The 26525-nt window shown below is 37.8% G+C and overlaps 3 protein-coding genes across 6 annotated transcripts in view; all 3 read right to left on the reverse strand.

Annotated features, from left to right (window-relative positions):
• Window positions 1-374: 374 nt before the first annotated feature.
• Window positions 375-8968, reverse strand: LOC134749391 (putative phosphatidate phosphatase). Its single transcript, XM_063684310.1, has 6 exons — window positions 8883-8968; window positions 7364-7515; window positions 5497-5694; window positions 4121-4291; window positions 2823-2999; window positions 375-1798 (listed from the first exon to the last, which is right to left on the reverse strand). Exons 1-6 carry the CDS (start codon window positions 8938-8940, stop codon window positions 1703-1705), a joined length of 852 nt encoding a protein of 283 aa, XP_063540380.1. The 5' UTR covers window positions 8941-8968; the 3' UTR covers window positions 375-1702.
• Window positions 8969-10413: 1445 nt separating this feature from the next.
• Window positions 10414-21318, reverse strand: LOC134749334 (putative phosphatidate phosphatase). Of its 4 annotated transcripts, none has more exons than XM_063684249.1 (6): window positions 21150-21318; window positions 18256-18413; window positions 17393-17590; window positions 14259-14432; window positions 13092-13268; window positions 10414-12559 (listed from the first exon to the last, which is right to left on the reverse strand). In XM_063684249.1, exons 1-6 carry the CDS (start codon window positions 21202-21204, stop codon window positions 12476-12478), a joined length of 846 nt encoding a protein of 281 aa, XP_063540319.1. In that variant the 5' UTR covers window positions 21205-21318; the 3' UTR covers window positions 10414-12475. The 4 variants fall into 4 exon arrangements, with proteins under 4 accessions (XP_063540319.1, XP_063540323.1, XP_063540320.1 ...); XM_063684253.1 differs by lacking the exons at window positions 18256-18413; window positions 21150-21318 and adding exons at window positions 18015-18046; window positions 18169-18223; XM_063684250.1 differs by lacking the exons at window positions 18256-18413; window positions 21150-21318 and adding exons at window positions 17893-17924; window positions 18169-18222.
• A 4434-nt stretch (window positions 21319-25752) lies between these two features.
• Window positions 25753-26525, reverse strand: part of LOC134749431 (putative phosphatidate phosphatase) — an 84240-nt gene continuing 83467 nt past the window's right edge. The window contains exon 6 of the mRNA XM_063684359.1: window positions 25753-26500. Within this exon, the coding sequence (XP_063540429.1) occupies window positions 26378-26500 (123 nt within the window). The 3' untranslated portion in view covers window positions 25753-26377. The remainder of the gene's footprint in view (window positions 26501-26525) is intronic.

Consider the following 26525-nt stretch of genomic DNA (forward strand, 5'->3'; position numbering starts at 1 on the left):
TTTAGAAAAAAGAAACACCCCCATACAATATAATGACAGTTAAAAACCAGATCGTCACGACATTCGCCAGCAATAAAATTATTATGAAATAAAATAACAACTTATTTTTCACCACACCAGCTCGTAAAATCTTTCTTTATTTTTCAATAACTGATGAAGTGATGATTTTGAATGATAAATATTTAATAGCGTTCATTTGGGTTTGATTTGTAATGTTTTTTTTAGTAACTATTTTCCTTATGGTGTAAAGTTGTGTTTCACTCGGTAGCTAAGTTTCTTTAACCCTTCGTGCCCTGAAACTCGCAACTCTCAAGACTCCACTTTTCCAACCAGTCGCTACGCACGTGGTTCAATTATGGATCTCTCACTTGCTCGCCTATCAATATTAGCACCAAAGGTCAAAGAACAACTTAGTCCCTTTGTAAAAAAATACCTAGAGTTAGACCAAGAAGTCTGCAACGATTTTAATAGCACACGCAGTACAAGTGTTATTTTAAACGTCCATCTTCTATGGAATTATGACGTGTATATAACACTTGCACTGCGTATGCTGTCCATTTCTTATCTTGGTCTAACTTTTGGCATCGATCGAGGTCGACTATTTTATGTCGACGTCCCTTAGAGCGTTTTTAACATCGTCCGATCCGATATCGGATGCAGGATCCTATATTTCCGTAGTCAGGCCGCGGGGGCGCGCACGGGCGCCGTCTTTATCGGCCACGCATACTACAACAAGCATTATGCCTACACATACGCACACAAACAAATATTATCGGCCCAGCGGCTGACAAGGGGCTCCGACATGGCTGAATTTATCCATAGAGTAACTTATACTAGAGCGGTAAAGTCATACTAAATTTTGTAACCCCAGTAAATTCACTGCCATCTGTCGACACACTTTAAAACTAAAAATAAATATTTTAAAAAATACGATAAAATGTATTTAGATATGGATAAATGATTTTTTTTATTTGCATTAATTATTTTTATTATTTTGACCCATGTTCTTTCACTGATATGCGTTAAAATTGTTAAATAACAAACGAAACCGTCAACGCCATCTATACGACAGTTGGCCAAAGCTAGTAGCGCCCTCTGAACGAGAATCAAATTTTCTTGATTTTCGAGGCACGTTTTTTCCTTAGACTGTATCTATCTATTACGGAGTTATATCTATCTTTGATTTATCGGAAGCGCCTTTCCGATATCGGATGTCGGACCTATGAAAAAACATCTGCAGGAGAGTGCCATTGGCACTAAGTTAGTTTTTAGTAATAATGATTCATTAAATGCATAAATAAATACGGAGAAGCACATATATGTTACATTTTACTTCCTTCCGATATCGGACCGGACAATGTGAAAACGCTCTTACTGACATACCTATTGAAATACCTATATAATTCCTACCTACATAATAACAGTATATAGTTTTAGTCACGTTAAAATTAATTTAACGTCAAAAAACCGATTTCATACTTAACTCAGTACTCAGTTCCTTTTGCTAGTAACGAAACGAATAGAACACACAGCTCAATTTGTAGGCCTAGACCGACAATGTTGTGTAAAAATCTTTTGCTGGCGCGTTTCTAATGATTGAGAAAAATGATTTTTTCTCAAACATGCGCAGAAATAACGTCCTCAAGTCCACTCAAAAGCCAAGCAAAGCCATATTTTAGTTTGCAATTCTAAAGTCGCCAAGTCACCGTGCCAACACCGGCCGCGGCAGGATATTCTGCTGTTGCGTCTCCTGCCACGTCCCAGACATGTACTTCTTGGGTTTCAGCACAAATTTCACCTGAAAGTAACATTAGTTCAAATTGAAATGTTAGCTAGGGGAATGAGTTACTTTATGCGATGTTTTTGCATTGTGCGTAATAGGGAATATTACGCGAAACTGCGTAGGGGGGCCACTACCACAATCTGAGGGTCTATCACAAAACAAGAAAATCGAAATTTCGTTATCTAACATCTCTGTCACTTGCATATTCGAGCGATAAAGATAGCGAAATTTCGGATTCGCGTTTCCCGGTAAGTCCTCTGTAAACAAACCGCCTTGATGCATTAATGTCATATTTTATTATCTCTGAAAACTTTTCAAAAACCCGAATAGTTACTCTATGGTTTACTAAAAATTCCCCTATTGATATTCGACCCTTTTAAGGTCGCACAGTCAACAAGGAATATTTCGTTCGGTCAGAATGTGCATCGTTAATAAAACATAATAGGTACATATTAGGAAATAAATATGTTGCCTACCAGCGCTACACGCAGTGGGGATTTTTTTTTTACTTTATCCCTACGTTCCTACTTAAGTAGATGACCTTGATCTAATATTTAATGGTGCGGCCTTGTGCCGAGCCCGTTATACCAAGGTAGGTATCTAAGAAAGTTTAAAATTGTATGAAATAAGCGGCTCGGCACGGCGAATTGCGGTATGTTTGGCCGCACCCTAATGAATTATGATATACTTATGTAGATGTCACCGTAAAATTGCAAGCACCCGTCAGTTTACAATCTCGCTGAGCAACTTTTGCTATGGGACGAACCACGAAATCGCGAAAAAATTTTTTTACCCTCCCATAGAAACTGGACCAGCCAAAATGTATGAAACAGCCAACATTTTTTTCGCGATTTCGGGGTTTGTCCCATAGTAAAAGTAGCTCAATATAATCTCAAAACCTCCTTGGCTGGCAAATGCACTTATTTTTTAGCCACCGTGTATGTATTTCAAAGATTCTCGTGTACGGGTGTTTGAATACCATTTTGCGAATCCGGGAGTCTACAAAATAGTTATATTTAAGACAATTAAAGTGACCAACCACTAGAACGGCCGCGATGGCTCCTATGACGAAGCCGATAGCCACGTCATCTCTGTGATGAAAGTTTTCTACAACCCTCGATATGCCAACGTATAACGCAGCCAACAGAATGAGGAACTGCACTGCGTGTCGGAGCAGTTTCGAACCTCGCCATTTACATTTCAGTTGGAGGTATATCTGAAAACCAAATAAGATTATTTAAATGTATGAATTAGAAGGGAGGGTCTCGTTAGTTTATTTAAATTTTTCGCCGAGACTTGCATGTACTCTTAGCACAGAATAAATAATAGTACTAGGTACAGAAGGTTCACTCTCCAACAAAACACGTCTATTACGAGAGATAAAGCGCGAGCAAGCGTCCGTTCCGTGGCGGTGCGCGGCAACTACTACTGCTAGACACCAAAATTGGTGTGGGCCGCATGTACTTGTAGCGACGCGACGAAATCTAGGAGTGAGCCATGCCTGCTCTTAGTAAATACAGACTTAGATCTTTAAAGCAAGACTAGATGGAGCCCCATCAATACGTTATGTTTGGCAGCCGTATTTTAACTTATGGGTCTCAGCATACTTATGGTCCACTTGGACCTTGATATAAACCTTGTCTTTGACGCTTTAAATGCAGTAGAGTCGGACCAAAACTCTGCATGGTATTTGCAATGACAAAGTGTGGCAATGTTAACATAAATGACAAAATTCTATGAAAACATGACGTCGGACGTTGCACGAAGTCGGTGCAAAGTTAGATTAGACGGACTCTTATCTAGTCTAGTCTTAGTCGTTAGTTTTCAAGCTGACCCTTACGACTAACTCATTGTTGTATTGTAAGTAAAACCGTACGTGCTACTTACCTGCACAAAAAAAGGTTCGGTCACTTTAACTTGTTATTGAATTACAACTCCTATGAAAAATAATTTCAATAAGATTCAAAATTAACTAGTGGAAAAATATCTTGCTAGGCTGCATGTGTGTGCTGCCGTTACTGAGTGCCGGCGAGTCGAACGCTATAGGACCAATCTAAAATGTGTCATGGGCCATAAGCCATCCGACACCACTACCCTCTCTACACGCTGGCCCATCTTAGTGGGCCACTAAGATGGTCCATCGTGTAGAGGAGCTATAACAAAGGAGCGTTATCGGATAGCGCACTTACACTGGTTTCTGAGAGTGGGCTAGTCCCGATTAGAATTATACGCCAATGACTAAACCTTTGTTTTTGCAGATATAGTAGCACGTGCGGTTTTAGTTACAATAGACAAAGAGCCGTAAGGGCCAGCTTGAAAACTAACGATTATACTCACAATGTAGAATACGGCGATGTACATAGCGAAGCTTGCATGCGCGCTAGGGAATGACAGGCTGAGCTGGCTGAGCTCTTTCGTGCGCGAATCGTTCGGGTCTGCGCAGGTGAAGACCTGGATGAAGCCGTTGGCATTGGCAGGGTCTGACGCGTTGTAGATCGGACGGCAGACCTGGAAAGGAGAAAGAAAAGTTGGAAATACATTGCTTTAGCTCAATGATGTTTTGTTGGCTACTACTACTAAATACAGTATGATTTTTATGGATTGCTAAGAGCATAAGAAAAACTGTGCCATGAGAGTCGAAAATGCCATGAAACGACAGGGTCGAGTGGAAGAAACGAGGGGAGGCCTTTGCCCAGCAGTGGGACACTAAATTAGGCTAGTAAAAACAAAAAAAAAGAGTGATGTAAGTACTTAACTACGCTAGAATTTGTTTGGAGAATTTTTTAAATACCTATTATACCTGATAAATTACTCATAATAATCGTACATTTTATTTTCTAATGTATCAACATAGGTACAAAGAGTAATTTTGTAAGTGTGACAGTATTGTAGTAATTATGATTGCCTATACATTAATGAACAATGGGTGTCTTTCCAAAACATCAAAATAACCGTAAGCATACGAAATTGACAAAGAAACGTTAACACCCGTAACTGTAAATGAGACGAAGGTGCGAATGACGCGATATGTGACGCGTATCCATTGTATCTCTAATTTGGGTTAAACTCCAGTAACAATATGCAACTTTTCACCGTTATTGTAAACAATTTATTTGTAGCCCTATGTCATTATTTCCAAAAAAATATTGTACTTAGAAATATTAAAAGCAATTTTGATAGATCACATATAAAGCAATAATCAAAAGTAGGTACCCAATTAAAATGTTATTATCAAGCACTAGTTAGGTACACTACATTTAAGGAAGATCTGATGGATCGAGGAGTACGCAGCTAAGAGTTATACCGAGATGGTACTTATCGCACCCAGGTAGATATCATAGATAGAGATGCAAATTACTTCACTATTTGCATCTCTATCGCATCTTTATTAAGCCATAAATGCACAGTCAGCAGCAGAAGTAGCTCAGCGGGCGAGATGTTCAAAATGATCTGAATACAACTTTATTTATTTGGAGATCCAACAGCTGTGACATTAACATAAAAATTATAGTAGATACAGGAAGCCAATTATATGAACTCACAGGTAGTGACATGATACTAAACTAATAGGTAGGTACTATACTAAGGTTACGCACTATCGCAGCCACATATGTTAGCCATATATTTTTAGGAGAATAAGAGCGTGTACATATCATTTTCACCTTGTCCGCTCAGTTGATCTTGCTGCTGGCTGTGCACGGGTACTTGCTTACATCAAAGAAATGCGGCCTAAGCCTCCCAACGATATGTTTCAGAGTCTCGGACGTGACCTGCTGCACGACTGCGCCGTACGTGAAGATACCAATGGTAACGTAGCTGGTCCACACCCAGCCGGGGATCAGGTGGTCGCATAAGAACTTCTCGCCGACGCTCCGGCCCTTCTTGTCGCGGACATATTCGACGATTATTATCTGGAAGAGATGTAAAGGTTTATCAAAAACACTAATAGGGAATATTACGCGAAATTCTGCGCAGGGGGCGCCACTACCACAATCTGAGGGTCTATAGCGAAACAAGAAAATTGAAATTTTGTTATCTAACATCTCTGTCACTCTTGCATATTCAAGCGATAAAGAGGCCGATAGCGAAATTTTGGATTCGCGTTTCCCGGTAGGCCCTCTGTAAACAAGCCGCCTTGATGTTGATATATATATTGATATGTCATATTTTATTATTTCTGAAAACTAGTCAAAAACCTGTTAAAGGTACAGTATGTATAAGCTATGGTTTATTAAAAAGGCTAGTGCTGCACTCTAGTGGCAGAACATTGCAGTAATATGACTGCAGTAACATGACTTTTTATTGGCATAGTCTGTCACCCGCACACATTTATGCTTTCCGATTGGCGTTTTTCTCTCTAATCTTCGCGTTTATCCCGGCTGCATCCTTCGCACGGTCTTCGGCATACTCTTTAGTAAGACCAATGACACATGTCATCCCTCGCAACGTCCAGCCAGCATCTCCGGGGCTATTCGCTTGGTTTATCGATCACTTTGTACATCCAGGGTTAGCCACTAACTCGGAGATACCTAACCGTTAACACAGCGTTAAATTGTACTGATAACTCCAGGTTTAACGGGTTAACCCCGAGTTAGTGGATGGCGCAAGTGACCCTTAGCCTCGCAATGTGTAACAAACATTTTGCCGCATCATAAATCAAGCCATACGTTCACTATTGTAATAGTATGCAATACGATACGAATCATGACACTAGTTTGTTACTTGTTATGAATTCTAAACTTAATAGAGAACAAAAGAAAACGAGTTAAACAAAGGACGGAAATTAATACTTAATGCAAGACAGACCGGCACAAGATCAAAAGCAAAAGAGCACTGTGGGCACTGTTGTTAATTACAACGGGAACATCAAAGTTTGGGGGTCTAATAAATAATTAGAAACAGGACAAGTGATATTAGGAATCTAAGTCCCAAGTCAAGGACAGAAGTTGCAAAAGACATATATTTATGAAAACTTCACAAGAAAAGAACAACAACGTTTTCCTAAAGAGGATCTGTCTAACACCTCATCTAAAGTCTTGTAAAAGTTTGAAGATTTTCTGGAAGTGGTATGTTAAGTAACCATCTTAGGAAATAAATGTGAATATGAATAACAAGTAGTACCTAACTGCAATGTAATAAATTGTGGTATTGTATTCGGGCACATTTAGGCGGTGCCAGAACTCGCATGGGAGTTTCATACAATGCGGTAGGTATTTGATCGTTCGGCTGAATTGGATGCAGGATGTGACTACTACAGTCGCATCACGCATGAGAGTTCGCGCTCCTTTTAAATGAGCCCTTATTAGCATATCAATTAGTTTTCAGTGTAAAAAAAAATTGTGTGACGTTTTGAACTAAATATACCGTGACAGTAGGGTAGATATGCCGATTTCCGACCACGACGTCACGTCGTCATCGTGACGCTGACGTCATGTAGTCGGGAATCGGCATATCTACCCTACTCGTGACAATAACAAGAGCAAAGCCAGCCGGCGGCAGCACACCCAGGTACAGTCTGCTCTTCATACGGCAGGTGGAGGCGGTGGTCATCCTCGATAACCTCCGAGCTTTGTACTATACCGTCACAATGACAAGAGCGAAGCCAGCCGGCGCCAGCGCAGCCTCAGGTACAGTTTGCTGTGTATACGGCAGGTGGAGGCTGTGGTCATCCACGAAGAAACCTCCTAGCTTTGGCTTGCTCCAGAACTGGAAGTACAGGAGGGGAGAGGCCACTGAAAATATAAAAACTTATGGCATTATTCATAAACGGTCGTCAAATCGAACATGCCGTTGATAACCTTCTGAACAGCAAAAATTAACTTGGGTCAGGAGGTTTTGGATCAAGGGTTAGCTGGAGCATTCTTTGGTAAAATTCTGATTAAGAATAATTTTACTAAGTAAGTATTAGAATAGTTTCACGATTGTTCAGACTCCCGTGACACTTAAAGCCCTTTGATGGAGCGTATTTCTCACCTTGATCATACGATTAAATATTTTCGTAGCACGAAAAAATATATTATCATTTAAAAAAACGTTTTTTCTGCGTCAGTTAGCCAACGTGAACGGCTAGATAAAGATCATCTTAAGTAATAGAACGAAACATGTTGAGAAATTATGACCTTAAAAATAATTATGCTCCTTTTAAATTATTTGTAGGTTTGTGACAATGTGTAGAGGCAGACCTGCCTGTGCCATACCATAATAACAACAGGTCACTATATCTAGTTATATAAGGAACTCAAGATATCAATCATTTGTATATTTTTCTAAAACTAGGACAACTTCCGCATACTATCTAAGCTTAATATAACGGAGATAAGCTCAATATCGCTGGGAGTGGGAAGATGATATCGTGATTATTCACAGCGTTATCGACGAGAGTATTTTCCATGCGATCGATCACCCTAAATTATTTATTAAAATTGTGTTGGGTGCTCAACATTCATATCATCAGCCCTAACTACAGGTACCCGGCGATAAATATTGCACATCGGAATTTCTGCTTCGTAGAGCGCGCTCTCTCTCTCTCTCTCTCTCTCTCTCTCTTTGTCTCTTTCTAAAGACCGATGTGCAATATTCATCGCTGGATAGGTATTGTAAATTATACCCACTGGCCACAGCAATAAGTAGTAGGACATGGAAGCATATCCATCATAATTACGTAGTGGCCTTTTCTGTAGCTTTCGTTTGTTTATATTGTACGAACAGTACACAGGCATTTACACAGGCGTGAAAGTTCTCTTTCAGTATACATAATATCTGCTTTTCCTGTAGGTTAACTAGATAACTAGAACCTAGTTCACCTAGTTGTGCTACATTATACAAGTTCAACACGCTATGAAGTTTCCAATTCAGAAAAGTGTGTGCGTGTAATCTTTACGTGCGATTGAAGTAAAACTTTTTTGACGATGACGTTTACTATGTTGGCACTTTGACGTGTGTCCTGTGCGTTACTTCCATTAGAAAAAAAATCTGAGTTATCCCCTACTCCCTCCAGTCGCACCTAAAGAAGTTTTACTTCAAAAATGGCTTCACATGGGATTGTTGAAGTGCACATATACCTATATATGTACTTAAATATAATAAAAAATATACTTACAACAGCATAATATAAAGAAATCCAACACGATCTTCCATATTAACTTGTCCTGAGCCATCTCATACGCTACACAGGGAAATCAACTATTACTTTTGGAATGCACTTGTTTTTCATAGATTAGATATCGAATCGCACCCACTTAGTACTAATAAATCTTTTGCACGCAAATTGTAGTTTAGTAGATATTATTCAAAGAACACCGGTAATTCATTGTTTATTAAAGTTTCATTAATATCACTTAGCTGTTGTTAAACTGATTATTTATCGCATCATATCGACCTGTGAGAATAAATATTTCAATCATGAAACACTCTGGTATTATTTCCAAAATGGTGTTAATTAGAATACCGGTTTTTAAGAAAGTTACTTAATTTAAGCTCAGGAATGCTCCCTTGAAATTAACTGACTTTAAAAACACCGTGTAGAAAACATTAACATCTGGCCATCTGGAATGTATAAAACATCTTTTACAGTACATATGGTGCTACTTTACCGCACTAGTGCGATAATTAGCTCATTACGCAACTATGTCGAAAACTTAAAGGACCATATGTACTGTAAAACGTCGCACGATACATGTGCGAATAGCTAATTCGCAACTAGTGTCGAGTTATAACTATAACATAATCGAGTTTAATTTATCGCACTTGTATCGTAATGTACTATTTTTCACGATTTCAGTGTTGGTCCCACAGTAAAACTGTTCAGTATGATCTACATGTACACTTACATGTATTGCTACAACTTGAATTACTAACACTACACTACACTACACTAGAACGGTGTTCTAAAGAGGAGCTTGTACACAAGAAAATTTCCTTTCAATTCTTCTGTGGTTTATTTCCGGTCACTAGTTTTTGGTCACTCGTTGGTCCTTTCTTGAAACCGTTAGTTCCCAAAGATAGGAAAGGAAAACTTTTTACACTTTAAATTAATTTTTAACAAGCAGAAACGTCTGCGATCGATGCTGCTATTAAGCTTAGAATAAATTTAAAAGTGGAAAAATTACTGCCTTGGGTGAGACTTGAACTCACGGCCTCTGGATCCAGAGGCCGTGAGTTCAAGTCTCACCCAAGGCAGTAATTTTTCCACTTTTAAATTTTTACACTGTTTTACAGTTTTTTTTGCGTATTTCGCCACACAGGCGCTTCGTCGGGCCAGTGCACTGAACTGATAGCGATAGGTGACTAATCTTCGAGCACTCAACTCACCTTGAAAGCCGTTATAATTCACGACTACACATGATTTTGTTTATGCTATCCTTTTGATGTCACTTGCTTTGTTATGCTAACGGAAGATCATTGTCAAAAGATTATGGATAATTTTCCTTAAAATAGCATGGTTCTATATTTTTGTGTTTGCACAGCGCCTTCGTTTTTAATGGACCGAGCAAAGCGGGGTCTTACGGTCAATTTAATATTTGGTAGACGATTAAATGAAACAAGGATCGATGTGGAGGTAGAATCAAAATGAAATGTTAGCTATTGCAAATAGGTACGTGAAACAGGTTAAAAATTAAGAATACAACATGAAACTTAGAAACAAACTTTATTTTACTATCAACATCGCTCGTTTTTCAAAATAGAAGCGTTTTATTGTCTGGTTTAATCGACTACAGACTACAAATAAAAACTACATATAAAATAACTATCGGATTTAACAGAATACAATTTGTTGATAACTAACTAGTATAATAACTTATCAAGTAAATCAAGCTACAATTTAGGTAAATTTTGGTTCGCGTTAAGTGCTGTAAAATCTTTATTGTCAAATTGTTCCTAATTAGAAATTAAGTTTTAAGATTTACCTCCGACGGGACGCGATTAAGTCCCGTTTTATAATTTAATAATGCGTAAGAATCGCGAAAGTCGTAAAATCATTATTACTCGTAACGCGAATGTAGGCCAAGCAATAAGAAGGTATAGAGGTAAATGCTAGGAACACAATTTTTGACTTTATAGCTTTTGATATGTTCACCTCCTAACTAGTCCAAACAAAGCTACGAAGTCAAAAATTGTGTTCCAAGCATTTCCCTCTATAACTTTTTTTGGGCATTAATTTCCTGGCCTAATGAACTCATCAAAATTTGCGTTAGCTTGACTCCCAAATATTTAAAAAATTGTATCCTAGTGTTGTACAAAAAATCTGACTAAAATAAACATAATAAAGCACATATTTACAGTAGGTCATATTCAGTAATAGCTAAATTATGCGTCACACTCTTAAAAATATGTACAAACATTATTATCTTCTCACAATAACAAATTATTTTTAACAAGCAGAAACGTCTGCGAACGATGCTATTAAGCTTAGAATAAATTTAAAAGTGGAAAAATTACTGCTTTGGGTAAGACTTGAACGCACGGCCTCTGGCCTCTTTTTTCCACTTTTAAATTTACAATAACAAATGTTATTAAAATGAACACTATGGACTACTTACTGCTTGTTGTTTTTCTTTAGGCGCCAGAATGTTCAAACACATCGATAAAACTACCTGCAGGACAATACTTAAATAAACTTTTAACTATCGGTTTTGTTGATTATTATACAATTAAAATAAACAAAGATGATACTAACTAATGTCCTCGTCATATTTTAGTAATGCTAATGTACCTATCTTCACAGTTATGTTTCTGACACTATCTGCAACTTATTACGTGTCATGGGCGTAGTAGTTAATTATTGCTATTTTGACTGAATCTATTCTCATTTTCATAGTTTTTGGCAGTTATCCGGCGGCGGAAGAAATCAACAGATTATACAGCGAGACAGCGACTGACTGTTTTCGCGCTAGGAAAGTACATTTAATTAGATATAGAACCCATCACAATTAAGACGAAACCGCCTTTCCATACAAACGTAGTCCCCATTTTCCTCTCTGGATATTTATTATTTATTTATCGTATGGCATATGTACATGTCACTGGACTGGACTCATACAAAAAAGAGAATTTAGAATTAAATTTCTGGATATTGAAAATATTTTAATACAATTTTATGTATTTTAATCATAGCTTCATTTTAGATTTTTTCATTATTATAAGAGTTATAGTAGGTATAATACCTAAAATTCTGTTAAAATATTTCCATAAAGTGATAGCGATATCCAGGGGGGAAAATGAGGACTACGTTTGTATGGAGAATCGATCGTCCCCTTTCCTCTTAACACCTGCCATAACTATATTTGTAGATACTTGGGTATAGGTAGATGTCTTTCACAACAAATGTTGGCTGCTAACACTGCCGGAGTGTGAATTGATTCACACAGTTTTTGGCAGATATCTGGCGGTAGACTATAGCGATGGACTATTTTTTATATAGCGCAATGAACGTACTACGTATAGTTGTCTTGCACAACGAATCCGTTAACACTGCCTGCGAGCAAGGATGCGAGTAAGTTTTCTGAGGGGGACAAAGAAAAAAAGTCACTCATCGCATCGCTTCTCACTTACTACTGCACCGGTCGAACAACTGTCACAAGCTACAAAAAGTTAGTTTAGATTATAAATTTATACTAGGTATCATTTATTAAGTATCGTCATCAGTATGAACTGCAGCACGACCAGAAGTCGGAACCGCTGGCGCCGCGGGCGTCACCGCGCGACCGGGAGCGTGCTCCCCTGCGCGTCCTGCCAGGTCACGGGCAGGCGTTTAGTGGGCTTTAGGATATAAATTACCTGAAAATTGATAATAGATAAATACCACCATGACAATAAAACTTACGACGAAATAGATTCAAAACTGCCGAAAATCTAAATTCAAGTCATGTCCATCTCTGTGTTTTCCATTACGTATTCGAGTGAGTGAAGATCCACTTCGGGTCGTCGCGCCACAGTAGTAAGTAAGTATTCGAATGAGAGGGACGACCATAGACAATTTTCTTCTTGAGGTGTTCACAGTCTAGTACTTATCGCCATCCATTTCACATTTATTCTGATATACCACACGTTATAATTATGTGTTTGCTGTTTGAACAGCGTGGCAACTTCGAGCCTCGTCATTGCCTTTAAACACGAAGAAGGGTTCTTAGCGTCCAAAGTGTGAATGACAGTATCAAAATATCTCCTCTCCTCCAAATATGCAAAAATCCCACGTACCAGGTTTTTAAATAATTAAACAGCGTGACGGAGGAGCCTCACTATGTGCCTTTAAGTTCACAATATGTAAGGGTTTTTGACCATCAAAGGATTGAAGAAAGTAACTACTCACCACCAAAAGTCCAAAGATGGCGCCATTAATGAAGCCTACAGCAACGTCGCTCCAGTGGTGGAAGTTTTCTACCACGCGCGTCATCCCCACATACCAGGCTCCCATCAATGCGAAGAATTGGACAGCGTGACGAAGCAGCTTAGAGCCGCGCCATTTGCCTTTACATTGGATGTAAACCTGGAAACCGCGTCAACAATCTATCAATATTTTGGTATCAATATCTTCGGTCTTGCAAATCAATTAAATGCGTTTTTCTCAAAGACCGTTTGACATAGATACCTAAAATTTTAAACAGTTATAGCAATTACCACCACTAATATTGTAAATAAGTCAAAACCGCTTATTTCTTATTTATAATAATTTTATTTAGTTTAAGTTAGTGTTAAATGTTAGGTTAGGTTTGTAGTCGTTCTCAGGCTAAAAGAAACAGATTTGTAGGATGTTAAAAATATTTTATAGGACTTCGTCTACCAGCGGGCTTGGCACGGTAGCATTTTTCTCGCCTGTTACCATGCCTGTCACGTTCTAACAAGTATGTACGTGCGAAAGTGACAGGCATAGTGACAGGTGATAAAAATGCAACCACGCTGACACCGCAGGTTACCAATCTGCAAACTGCCAAGACGGGCAAAGCGAAGCGCAAGGGCACTACCTACCTTTTCTCGAAGCGCTTCGTCGTTTTTTTGAACCCTCATAACTTAGGTTTGGATTACACCAGATAAACAAAATTCTCGGGATATGATGCCAATAGTGGACTTATTAAGCATAAAAAATTTCAATTGCATAGCTATTATACTTTAGATATTATTCATATCTAAAAAATCCCGATTTCGTCACTCATTCACTCACTCATCAAAACCTTTAGGGTACTTCCTGAAGTCCTAGGAAGCTGAAATTTGGTATGTAAGATAGTCTTAGTCTCTTAGTACACAAACAACAAAAAAATTCAAAAAATTAAATACTGATAACTTTTTGACAGTGCGTAAGGCTGGTTTCGTCTTGGCAACATTTTACATGAAATGTTTTTGGTAGGATTAGCAGTTTCGCAAGTAAAGTGTGTGGCATATCGTGCGGTTGTCATTGGTCGGATTCAGAATGGTTTAAAACCGTAGCGGATTTAAGAGGGGGTAAGCCCCTAAATGATTTCAGGCAGAAAAAAGAACTCACAATGAAAAACACCGCCGCATACATAGCGAAGCTGGAGTGAGCGCTGAAGAAGGAAAGCCGCATGTCTTTGAGGTAGGGTTGGTAGGCGGGATCGAGTCGGGTGGCGCAAGTGTAGACCTGTATGTAGCCCAGCGCGTTCGCTGGCAACGTCTCGTTGTATTCGGGACGGCATACCTGAAATCGTAAATTGGAGATAAACATAAAAAACCGGCCAAGTGCGAGTCGGACTCGCGCACGAAGGGTTCCGTACCATTACGCAAAAAACGGCAAAAAATCACGTTTATTGTATGGGAGCCCCACTTAAATATTTATTTTATTATGTTTTTAGTATTTGTTGTTATAGCGGCAAAGGAAATACATCATCTGTGAAAATTTCAACTGTCTAGCTATCACGGTTCATGAGATACAGCCTGCTGACAGACAGACGGACAGCGGAGTCTTAGTAATAGGGTCCCGTTTTTACCCTTTGGGTACGGAACCCTAAAAATATAGGTAATCACAGGAAAACTAAAAGGAGAGAGCCACATGCGCTTCGGCCCTTCACTGAACATTGAAGTTGCCTAAGAAGTTCATATCATACCTACAGCTGCTAAAGGATTATGTAGAACTTGTACCCTGATGCTCTGTCGTTCTCGACTGTTTTTCATTGATTGACGAAAAATCACAAAAATAGTTCCAATGACTGAGTTCACACCAAATATTGGCATTCTTGTCACGTTTTTAATAGGCAGTTGTCAGACAGTCTTGTAAATATAGTGCGCATGGAGACTATATAAAGGAGCCAAATCTCTATGTATGAAAAGTGTCCATCAAAAAACAGTAATTAGGCGGCGCCACCATATACCGAAATACTACCAAAAACAAACTACGTAATTTGGTCGGGTTATTTGTTGCCTTATATGGTTCATGTTATACTCATGTCCCCGAGCCTAACTAGCGCCACCGGAGAGATTAGGAACTATTATTTAAAGCTGAAAGCGGTCACTTTTGCAACAATTCTGCCATAACAGATTGGTATCCTTTCTATACCATCCATAATAGTGCGGCTTGTTTTTGGAACACATTTTGTCTCACAGTTGACCGATGACAAGTAATGTTATACATTTGTAGCAGCACGCGCTCTGATCAATTTGTTTTCCCAAACAAAAACTTCGCACATATTAGATAATACCCAGTATTTAACTGACCATATTATTATTTCATACTTCATATTCCTTTAAAATTTTACATGTCAAATTCTACAATTCATTAAAATAATCATCATCAATTAGTAAAATAATAGAAAATAATAAACACATTTCAAATATCAAATAATAATTAAAAAATACAAAATATTAAATTAGATAAAATCAGTTCGCCGGACGATATCGGCCTGTCATTTGTTCGGAACTGTCAAATTTTTGTTCTAAGTGACAGGCCGATATCGTCCGGCGGACTGATAGTCAGTGGGCCCTTTAAGATTGAATCATAGTTATTATATTCTGTCATGTCATAAAAAGCATTTGTAGTCAGCCATTTTTAGGATTCCGTACCAAAAAGGTACAAAAGAAACCCTTATGGTGCGACTCTGTCCGTCCGTCCGTCCGTCTGTCTGTCACATTGCTAAATATCTATCGATTTGAAAATGAAGAACGCTAACACAGACATCATGGAAGTGTATAAACATGTGCATTGTGCAATCTTAATTTTAACTTCATTTTAACATGACACTCATGACAGGTCAATACCTCAATCTTTTACAGTGTCAATTTAGTTTCAATTTACTTTTGTATGCACTATGGGTCCTGACTGCCTGAAATAATAGCTCTTTTTTATTTGTTTTTGTTAGTGGCTATTACAAAAACAAACCTTTTAGAAATCTCGTATCAAAAGTTGTAAATCAGTAATACCTATATCAAAAGTTGTAAAGATAAGTAGTACTTATCTATAAAATATTAATGCGTAAACAACTCAATGGTTAGGGAAACAATGCAACAGATGAGCGAATAGATAACTGGTATTACTTTATCTTTACCATTGAAAACATAATTGTCTTTGTTCCAGTCAGTATTATGACGGCATCGTGTTTCATAGCTTTCAGCGAACATTTTTAGCCTAAATGTCTATACAGTCATGTATTTTTTAACATTCTTTTACTTACAGCTTGGCAAAAAAGAGTAGAAATGGAACTATTTTTTTTTATCATGGCAACATTTACTGTTTTCATACAAAAGAGACGTCAAAGTGACTCAATAGTTGCCATATGCAAGACGTTTTACATAGACAGTGGCGTCCCTATTATTTTCTACTCTTTTTTGCCAAGCTGTATCTTTAAGCCACTTACGGCTTGCCACGAATACGGCAACAGTACCGAAGAGGAAATGAAGGACAATTAGAGTTTTGAATGATTCACGGTTAGTTTCACTAGACTTATATTGACCGGGATATAGACCTTTACTGTTTTCATACAATGATTGAATGAGGATTTCATACAATGAATTAATGAATGAGGGTAGACAGAGCGCTGTCTACACAACTTTGACACCCACCCGCTATATTCAGTCACCCGTGAACATGATGCATGTAACTGCGTCGAAATATCGGGAGCTCACAAATAATACAAAAGGTAATCACGGTCTATATCCCGGTCAATATAAGTCTAATGAAGGACAACTCCCATTTCTAAAAACCCACGGGGGCCTCGGGGCCTATCTCTTGATGTTTGGATAACTAGTTATTGAAGTACAAACATACAGAAAAACTTAGCAAAACCTTTCTGGTATGAGTAAGGTTGATAGGTCATAAAGATGCACGTTGTTCAAGAGTAAGCTTTTTCTCTAAAAGTGACAAGACATGTTCTTTCCGTGTACCCTTCAGATAATATACCTAGTATTGCTCCTATATTTTAATTCTACTATTGTGTATTAAATACTTACATCCATGAAATGTGGCCTAAGCGTTCCGACGACATATTTGGTCAGATTGGTCAGCAGCTATTGGCACAAGGCGCCAAACGTACTTAAGGTAGTGTAGCTCTGCTACGCCCACGCTGGTACCGTGATACCGAAGAGCTACCTCTTGTTTTTGGGTTGATAGATAAAATACCTACTATTGCTCCTATATTTTAATTCTACAATAGGGTATTAAATACTTACATCCATAAAATGTGGCCTAAGCGTCCCGACGACATATTTGGTCAAATTGGTCAGCAGCTGTTGGCACAAGGCGCCAAACATGAACGTTCTTATGGTAGTGTAGCTCTGCCACATCCACGCTGGTACCGTGAAACCGAAGAGGTACTTCTGGTTAGGATTCTTATCCCTCCGGTTTTGTAGGTACTCGATTATCAATATCTGGAAACAGACGAATTGGCAATGTATATTAAAGTCACAATCAATTGAAATATAGCTAAGTGGGGTATAAGAACTTTGTAAATAATTATATCAACACATTGTTCTGATACAATATAATACAATACAAATAGCGTATAGCGTCAAGTCATCATGAACGAAAAAGTGAAACGGGTAAGATAGCTTAGGTATATCATAAATAACCACATTAACATTTCTGTAACGACTTTTGTGACACTGCTGTCTAAACGGCAACCGTATGGAATAATCCCGCACGAGTAGGTGAACCAGATGTTATTACTTACTGTAGCTATATTCAGTGCGAACCCGACAAGACCTAGGGCGACTTCTATGACGCTATGCTGTCTAAACGGCTGCCGTATGGAGTCATCACGCACGAGTAGGTGAACCAGGTGTGATTACTTACTGTAGCTATATTCAGTGCGAACCCCACGAGACCTAGGGCGACTTCTGTGACGCTTTGCTACATAAACGGCAACTGTATGGAGTAATCCCGCACGAGTAGGTAAACCAGGTGTGATTACTTACTGTAGCTATATTCAGTGCCAAGCCGACGAAACCTAGGGCGACTTCTGTGACGCTTTGCTGCATAAACGGCTACCGTATGAAGTCATCGTACAATAGGTGAACCAGGTGTGATTACTTACTGTAGCTATATTCAGTGTCAAGCCGACGAAACCTAGGACGACTTCTGTGACACTTTGCTGCATAAACGGCAGCCGTATGGAGTCATCATGGACGAAGAAACCACGCTCGAACGGGTGGGCCCATTGCGATTGCGTTAACACTAGTAGTGGGACGCACACTGAAAATCAAATTATTGATATTGAATAATTTATTTCATTTATTCATAAACAATAATACCTACCTACATCGTGTCTGAATGTTACATTAATAAGGTACAATCAAATAAGTACATGTCATTTTTAAATCGTATCATAAATACATTAATCATCATCATCATTTTAGCCTTCAATCGCCCACTGTTGAGCATAGGCCTCTCTTCTTGTACGCCATTTATCCCGGACCTGTAGGGCGTGTAGGGCTAAGATGGTCTGTTTTTTTATCATCTGTCATCATGCATGTCACGATCTAACAAGTATGTAAGTGCGAAAGTGACGCATAACATGACAAGTGATAAAAATGAGACCATGATACGGCCGCTGGGCTAGTCTCATCCAAAAGTGTCCCGCGATTTTTCGAACGTCATCCACCCAACGCGCCCACATTAATTATAACTAGTTTTTCTTCTCCCCGTTTTAGCATTTGCACATATGCACCCTAAAAGGGCTTTTGCAACCTAATTGAGAGAACTGGCGCAGAGAAGTCAGAACTGCTAGCTGGTGACTTTTATCAGTTTAATTTAAAGTTGTTTAAATGAAATACGTATCTTTTTCATGATACATGTTTATAACTTAAGAAAAGTAAAAGACGGAAGAGCGGAGTAACGAAACCAAAACGTTTTTTTATTAAGCTTAGAATAAATTTACAGGTGGAAAAATTACTGCCTTGGGTGAGACTTGAACTCACGGCCTCTGGATAGATACTCCAGCGCTCTGCCAACTGAGCCACCAAGACCTCATCCATACAGCAAATCTTCCCACTATATGGGTCTAGGGGGACCCTAGCGACATCTACCGTAAGAGTGTTACACTTCTTAAACGGCCACCGGAGTTCCAAGTCATATTGGAAATTCACCAGTTACGATGTGCTACCCATTCTAAATTAATTTTTAACAAGCAGAAACGTCTGCGATCGATGCTATTATTTTTCCACTTTTAAATTTATTCTAAGCTTAATAGCATCGATCGCAGACGTTTTTTTATTATTGGCAAAACAGAGCAAGTTAGGTAGGTAACATAATCTAGATACATTTAAGTAACGATAAAATAAACGATTAATTTATTTTATCGTTACTTATATGTACGTAGATATTTATTAAGCTATTATCATAGAAATTATCATAGGATATTAGAAATGAACAGATAATACTATTTATTACGTTCGTTATATAACGTGGTCAAATTACGCAGATATTAGGATGGTACTAAAAATTATATAAGGTTCAACCTAAAGTTTATCCATTTATAATAGACTTCAGCGGCGGTATCATGGTCGCATTTTTATCACTTGTCATGTCATGCGTCACTTTCCCACTTAGATACTTGTTAGAACGTGACAGGTATGATGACAGATGATAAAAAACCGACCATATTAGCCCTACTGAAAAGAAGATAGATACTTAGGGAAAATGAGCTTCAAGGGTGGGTCAACTATTTCTTGTTTTTATTCTTTTCCGTGAGCCAAAAGTTACAAACTGAGAGCCTACCGCGAACCACGTTCCACGTGTTGCCTCTCTGTCGCACTTGTAAATTCGTACGTAAGTGTGACAGGGAGGCAACACGTCGAACGTGGTTATCGGTAGGCCCTCTGATGTGGTGCCATGGTCTACCCCAAGGGCCTGACACTCTTTGATAGAAAAAGATAGTCTTATTGCGATTTCTATAAGAGGAAAGAGAAGATAGTGCCATGCTTTGTCTTTATCACCGACCGGGCATTTTTTCAGCCATTGTCAGTACTTATATGACTGCAATACACGAACATTTATATATGTACCTACGACAAAACTTCTGTGAGACATAGACATTAAATATTAATAAGTCTGCGCCGGTCCGTCACCGTCGACGCAAGCTCCTGATGACGCTCCTCGGTACGGAGTGAAATATGTCGAGCGTTTTCGACTTAAAACACGTGTGACCCGTTATTAATATATTTAATATATGTACCTACGAATATGAATATGCGAAAAAACAACTGCTTATTCGATACTAAATATCATGAGCCATTCGTGTGTATAAAGAATTGATCGGTGAATTCCATTGTTTGTATAAGAAGCTGATTCGCCAACGTTTTTCTTTGACAAAAACTAATTTGATTCAATTTTTTTACGAAATGTTTTTACAAGCGCATTACACGGTTGAATGGAATAATTATTCGTTATTGTTCAAGGCTGCACTCTGCACTACGGAACATCGTAGCCTGCTCTCGGTAGTACGGTCAGAATGAAAAGTATCGGATCAGGCAACGTGACAAAAGTATCAACCTTTCTCTAAAAACTTAACCAACTTAACAAAACGAGATATCTCTCTATGTAGAACAATTGGACTGTAACAGGTACTTTTGAACAAGAACTGTAGAGATATGATATAGGTATCTCTATTTGGATAAGTATTCCAGGGTGACAGATGGTTGCCATGCTTATTCTAAATGTCACAAGCATGATACTTAGCCGCCTTAAACAGACGTTCCTAAATACGGTCAAGACTGACTGCAAAATGTAGGTACTTATTAACCAATAGGTATCTAATGCATGTATTAGAACCAATTGTAATTCAAACTTCAACGGACTTTACAGAGATGATTCCCAAATCAAAAACGGTTTTACAGATGTTATTGTTTCTGTTTTAAAATATACCTACAAATTTAGAAAACAAACCGTTACGTTAACGAGCCGATTGTAAAATTTGTAAAATAAACTCACCGCACGCTAACACGATTAAATCCAGTAGCAGCTGCCATTTTTTATCCTTCGCCATGACACAAAACAAAGTGAGAAAAGAAATGCACTTGTATTAAAACAGTCACGATATCTCGTATTATAGCGGACGCGTCTCGCGATGCGAGGACACCGCTTACAACTGAACTGATACTAGTGACAGTAGTGACTAATCTATTCACCTTCAATATCGCAATAAAAATCATGTCAGTATTCGCGATTTATTTTCGGTGGATTATAAACTCTAATGAGATGGATGTAGAGTACGTTCTTGCGTGTTGTCTTTTTAAATATCTGCATTACAATCTGAGGATTATGAATAATAAATAAAAGAATTACCGTCACTGATAAGTGAAATTACGTGGTCACTTCCTCGTCGGGTGGATTAGGAATATGATAATATTTATTTTTACTTATACATACCTACTTACCTAGTCATCAGGTGATAAAAAACGGATAGTAGGCGGTTATGAGTTATAATTATAAAAACCGGTCAAGAGCGAGTCGGACTCGCGCACCGAGGGTTCCGTACTTTTTAGGGTTCCGTACCCAAAGGGTAAAAACGGGACCCTATTACTAAGACTCCACTGTCCGTCTGTCTGTCACCAGGCTGTATCTCATGAACCGAACCTAAAAAAACCGGCCAAGTTCGTCGGACTCGCGCACCGAGTACTTTTTAGTATTTGTTGTTATAGCGGCAACGGAAATACATCATCTGTGAAAATTTCAACTGTCTAGCTATCACGGTTCATGAGATACAGCCTGGTGACAGACAGACGGACAACGGAGTCTTAGTAATAGGGTCCCGTTTTTACCCTTTGGGTACAGAACCCTAAAACTCTCAGTTTTCAGTTTAAAGGTCCCCGGCAAGCTCGGTTCTCCATACAAACGTAGTTCCGCTCACATTTTAAAACGACTAGCTACATTGCTCTGAAACTTTGTACTTACAATATCAGATTAGGTATATGCCTGTAATTAGTTTATGTAGCTTCAGATACCATAGTAAAAAAAATACAGCGAATTCAAGTTTTTCATACAAAACTTGTTTTTGCTCTATTTTGTTTGTTTTATAAACTGGAGCTATATAAACTAATTACAGACCTAGATATACCTCATATATATGTTATTGTATGTGTAAAGTTTCATTACAATCCAACACGTAGTCTTAAAATGACCGGGGACTCTTTAGCCAGTTTTTACACGATCTATCGCAAATAAGTATCTATGCCTACAACTTATCTGCTTTGCTCAAAGGTTGATTGGTAGACAATTCCTTATGGCATTAAGTTCGCCTTTTGTACGATGTGTTTTCTTTTGTGCAATAAAGTACCTATTGTGATATTGGGTTGTGTTAATCTCTCAATCTAACTTATGTGTCTTTGTATTGTCGAGAATCTTAGCATTGATTTTAAAAATTGAGGTGTCTATACGCGTATCAAGTATCAATCGAAAGAATCTGGTAGGTATACTCAAACACACCCAACTTGTCAGTAGAAAAAGGCGGGAGTATAGTAACAATCATACGGGTAAGTTATTTCTTAATATTACAAATCAATTTTATAAATAATAAATATACATTGTCTATTTTCAGAAGGATAATTATTACCTACGGAAAAATGTAGTGTTTGGATAAATCCGCAGAATTTAGTTATTTAGTGTTTAATTGAATAAAACCATGTCAAAATTATTTTTATTTATTTTAAATTATGCTTTTCATTATTGTAAAGTTCAAAATAATCATTTATAGCGTTCACAAACAATTTTGAAATGCTGCCATATCGCTATGCTATACAATATACAAGGTCTTGAACATATACAGTTGACAATAAAATTATAATTCTAAAATGGTTGTATGAAACTTAGTGGTCACTTTAAAAATGTAGGTTTTCATCGGCTGGTCTCAGATTTCATAATTAAAAAAAAGTGTGTGCGTGTAATCTTTACGCGCGATTGAAGTAAAACTTTTTTGACGTTTATCGCTATGTTGGCACTGACGTGTGTCCTATTGTGTGTGTCACTAGATTCACTACTGAGCGTTACTTCCGTCAGAAAAAAGTCTGAGTTACCCTCTAGTCGCGTCTAAAGAAGTTTTACTTATAAAATACTTTTCATCAGAATATTTTTAGAGTAAAATTCTAAAATTGTATATTAAATCTGCACACACATTTACTAGATGACGTTGGCACAGCGGTAAAATAATGCACTTAACCTTTCATGTGTGTGTGGTGGTCAAAAATTGTGGGTTCAAACCTCGCTTGTGCTGTATAGAGCAGAAAACTACGTTCTCGAAAAAAGTTGAAAAAAAAGATGCCTTAAACTTGGCCAGGATCCTCACAGACAAAAGGTTAAAATATGAGCTAATCGAGCTATGTAAAGTGCCATCTAGTGACATTGCTCTTTCATGTTTTATAAGAGTTCTTTAATATTTAACTCTACTCTTTCATTTCGTATTTATCGACTAATAGTCTGAAATCCAGATGATAAAACTTCAGTCAAATAAAATGACCAATAAACTCCAACAACCAGTATATTTTAAATTATTTAACACCTACATAAATAATTCATCTTAATGTAAAATAAAATTAACCAAAACTTAACTAACAAGATATGTACAAAGCGGAACTCATCTAAATATATATTTTAATTTTTATTATGTTTATAATTTAAGGCCACAATGGCATGTTTACGTCGACCGTTAAAAAAGTCACAATTTTAAACTAATGTACATCTGAAATCCTTAGTATTGTCTCTTTCTAACTAAACTAGTGGGAAAGGGAGACTTGCATTATATAACCCTTACGTTTTGGGTAATATGGGTGGGAATCAATAAGCTTTTTCACTACTATTATTATACTGAGAACTAAGTGGCCGAGAAAAATATGGAAAACACCTGATACTGATATTAAGACTAATATTTTCAGTTAAAAAAGCTTGGCGAGTGAAGCTGAAAATAAATAAAGAATATATAGACAATAAATTAAGACAATATGAAAAAACAGTAGAATTGAGTAAAAAATTCGAAAGTGTGTTTTCTCATCGTAAATAATAGTGAAAGAACTTTTCAAAACAATAAAACAACTAAGGTGCGTTGGGGTAAGATTGAAACGGTTTTTCATGAGGCCTAAGACAAGAAATCGTCCGTATGCCGAAGCATATTACGGGCTACATTTCATCTTACCAAGCATGAAAAACCTTTTCAATATTACCCCAACGCACCTTACATATTTCCTATTTCTCGCACATTAAAAAGCGTTTACACTGCTCACCAGTCTGCAATATTTTTACACTGCTCACCAGTCTGCAATATTTTTACACTGCTCACCAGTCTGCAATATTTTTACACTGTTCACCAGTCTGCAATATCTTTACATCTCTATATCACAGTATCAAATACATGCCCCGAGTCTTCTAGACCAGAGGTATCTTATTCTACAATTATATATTCATAAACAAATAACTATAATAGACGCAGTTTTAGCAACTAGATGGCGCTGCATCGCGGTATGAGTTTTGTGTTTAACACATTCACTGCCAATGACCCGCTAGGCAGGTTCTTTGTTCGTACGCGCTTTTCGCTACAAACGGGGAAAAACATGCTATCAGCTACGCTCGTAGCGCGCTGGCAGTTAATGTGATAAATTGGTAAACGCCAAGTCTTGAAAATCGTAAAACGCTGTGCAGCGCCATCTAGTTCGAATATGTACAATTCGTGTTGCTTCGCTCGTACGTCTGTTATCATTTATCTATATTCTATAGTAAAGTAAATAAATGAGCTGTGCATATGTTTTAAAGAAATAAATGCATTAAACTGCCTTAAAATTCGTACCGATTGAAATAAATTATTTACAGGCAATGCTAATATTAAAACTAATAAATTGTACTTTAAATTATTCATACAAACCCTAAATGAAAGCTTGTATAGGAATAAATAGTGTATAAATATATAAATAACACATTGCACGAAAAACTTTAAGTAGTATAGTACCTATTCTTAAATAATTATAAGGAAATTTTCACTCGGCTAATGAATGAACCAGTTTTTAATTCCAACTTCAGAAATCGCCTTATAACCGAATCAAGTCAACTTATAACATAAAATAGCATTTATAATTGTACTGTATTTTTTCTAAAGCAGCTACACCAATATTTTCTATACACTTTCTATATTATTATAATTAAATCGGTGCATTTACTTGACTAATAATTTTTAGAGACTCGTTACTTTAAAATAATCATTTTTAAATCGAAAAAGTCAAAAGGGAACTTAGACCTTTATTAAAACTAATGAAGTCGACATTATGTCGAAGAAAAACTAAGTTTCAGAAAGTTTCTACGTGACATAAATAACTAATACATACATAAAGAGAAGAAATGTAGAAAATAACCGCTTATCTAGATGACGGACTCAAAAAGTTCAAAAAATCAACTAAGTATAGGTTTTTGAATATAATTTTTACTATTGTAGTACAGTCGCCATCAGATATATCGGAGCGGCCGAGGTGCTCACAAATATCTGAACACGCCTCTATTGTCATGGCGCTAGGTGCGTGTTCAGATATTTTTGAGTCCCTCGGCCGCTCCGATATATCTGATGGCTACTGTACAAACAGCAACACTCCTAACTGTACATCGGTGGACCTTATTACAAAAGGCATAAGATCGATGTCGGTCAGTTAACAGTGTGGGCGATGGTACTAACTACTCTCTATCTATTTAAATCATATTTACTGAAGTCTACGATACAATGTTTTAACACTGCCATCTACCGCTTGTATTTAAGACTGAATCTAGTATGAACTTGCATTAGCCATCGACAAATATTTTAGCCACCTCGCACAATAAAATCTAAATTAAAATAGTGAAATCGATATTCATAATTACGGTTCTCCTTCAGTCTAAGTTGCATCGTAGTTCCGAGTATCAAGCACAGATGGCGTTGATATCATTAGCTGCCTCCTTTTTCTAACATCAAATAATTATGTCGTCATCGGTGGTTCAATACTCGTAAGATTACTTTTGACGCCAATTTCCTGTCAGACGCGCTAACTTGAAGTCGTGTAGGTTTTGCCGTTTATTTGTAAACAAACAATAACTGTTGCCGTAGTTCCAAGTACCGAACACAGATGGCGTTATAATCAAGAGTTCAATTAAGCTACACTTGCGGTTCAATACTCGTGGGAGATGACCTGCTGCGGTCACTCGTCGTCGCACTGTCAAACGCGCCAACTGGAGGCCGAGCGGGTGTTGCCGTTGCCGTTGGTCTGCAGCTCGGAGTCGTGGTGGCTGACGGGTTGCCGGTTCCGTGGTGTCTTGCGGAGGTTTGACACGAATGTGAACTGGAATTGGAGAAAAAACGAGTTA

Source organism: Cydia strobilella, chromosome 18, assembly GCF_947568885.1.
Source record: "Cydia strobilella chromosome 18, ilCydStro3.1, whole genome shotgun sequence".
NCBI classification, from domain to species: domain Eukaryota; kingdom Metazoa; phylum Arthropoda; class Insecta; order Lepidoptera; family Tortricidae; genus Cydia; species Cydia strobilella.

Excerpts from the sequence above, each read along its gene's own strand:
- LOC134749391 (XM_063684310.1), bottom strand. The coding sequence starts at position 8,940 with ATGGCTCAGGACAAGTTAATATGGAAGATCGTGTTGGATTTCTTTATA. Across the intron at positions 7,516-8,882 it reads TTTCTTTATATTATGCTGTT|TGGCCTCTCCCCTCCTGTAC; the intron begins GTAAGTATATTT and ends TTATATTTTCAG. Across the intron at positions 3,000-4,120 it reads ACATCGCCGTATTCTACATT|ATATACCTCCAACTGAAATG; the intron begins GTGAGTATAATC and ends TTTGGTTTTCAG.
- LOC134749334 (XM_063684249.1), bottom strand. The coding sequence starts at position 21,204 with ATGGCGAAGGATAAAAAATGGCAGCTGCTACTGGATTTAATCGTGTTA. Across the intron at positions 18,414-21,149 it reads TTTAATCGTGTTAGCGTGCG|TGTGCGTCCCACTACTAGTG; the intron begins GTGAGTTTATTT and ends TTTGATTTTCAG. Across the intron at positions 17,591-18,255 it reads TGACACTGAATATAGCTACA|ATATTGATAATCGAGTACCT; the intron begins GTAAGTAATCAC and ends GTCTGTTTCCAG.